This window comes from Emiliania huxleyi, assembly GCF_000372725.1.
Source record: "Emiliania huxleyi CCMP1516 unplaced genomic scaffold EMIHUscaffold_10709, whole genome shotgun sequence".
NCBI classification, from domain to species: Eukaryota; Haptophyta; order Isochrysidales; family Noelaerhabdaceae; genus Emiliania; species Emiliania huxleyi.
Window position 1 is genome coordinate 1 of NW_005201977.1, and position 1,079 is coordinate 1,079.

General features: G+C 63.6%; 1 protein-coding gene across 1 annotated transcript; it reads right to left on the minus strand.

Moving 5' to 3' along the window:
* Window positions 1-842: 842 nt before the first annotated feature.
* Window positions 843-1,068, minus strand: EMIHUDRAFT_260263 (hypothetical protein; the record flags this gene model as incomplete). Its single annotated transcript, XM_005792458.1, has 2 exons — window positions 843-881; window positions 940-1,068. The coding sequence occupies 2 exons, from the start codon at window positions 1,066-1,068 to the stop codon at window positions 843-845; spliced, it is 168 nt and encodes a 55-aa protein (XP_005792515.1).
* Window positions 1,069-1,079: the final 11 nt, after the last annotated feature.

A 1,079-nucleotide genomic window follows, 5' to 3' on the forward strand; every position in this document is an offset into this window, starting at 1 on the left:
GTGGGGCTGCCACAAAGTCGCCGCCGAGCGTGCCATCGTAGGCGTCCCGTCGGAGGTGATGGAGTGTGAGACCTGAGGCTGCGGAGGTGACGCCTGAGGTGCCGGCCCGTGCACAGCGACTCAGCCGGCGACCGCCACGGGCTCAGACGAGACTTGTCGACTCGTTCCGGCTCAGCTTCACCGTGGTCATCGGGCGTCTGTCGACGTCAGGACCACCCATACAGCTCGCGGGTTTGAGGTCGCAAGAGCCAAGATGGTGGCGTTTGGACATCCCAACCATCACACAAGACAGCCTGTAGGTGATGGCGGGACGGCGCAGTGTTTTTGGCACTCGGCAGTAGGCACCCGCGGCACGGCCCCGCTGTCGGCTCTCGCGGGCTGCGGAACCGGCCCCAGAAGGGGACGGTCCGGGCGAGTGTGGCAGCTCCTTCGCTAGTATGGGCACCCTCTATCATAGCACTACTGATCCTGGTCATTAGAGCTGCCAGGGATAGCGTCAGGAGCCGGTAGGAGTCAAAACCCCTCATATTTGAGACATCGTGTCCCATATACTCGCACAACATGCCGACCCCACACTTGGTCTCTTGGACGGTGACGCAAAGGAAAACGTCGAAATTCGTTGCCCTCTCCATTCTACATACATTATCCGCGCATCCGGCACGCCACACGTAAACTCCGCACTCCCCCACGTGCGCCTACGCTATCGTATCACAAGGTAGAGGGGCACTCGAGCCGAGTCTCTGGAGGCCAGCGGAGTCTCCGCGAATCCGCGCGCTCTTTACCCACTGTGTGATGTAGCAGCGGTGACGTCACTCGCGCTCGCCGAGAGGGAGCGAATCGCGTCACGTCATCGAGTCGCCGCGCGTGCATGCGTACTCATCCTTCGCCGGCATAGGCGGCTGCTCAGTCATCCACTTCGGCGCTGGGCGACGAGTCCACCTCAGAGGGCTTTGCGCGCCCCTCGGCCTCCGCCTCGTCGTCGTCCGGCGAGCCCTCGCCGCCCGTCGGGTTCCACAGACCCGAGTCGACGCAGCGCTTCATGTGGCGCGACGCCTCGTCGGGGTCCATCGCCTGAGGGA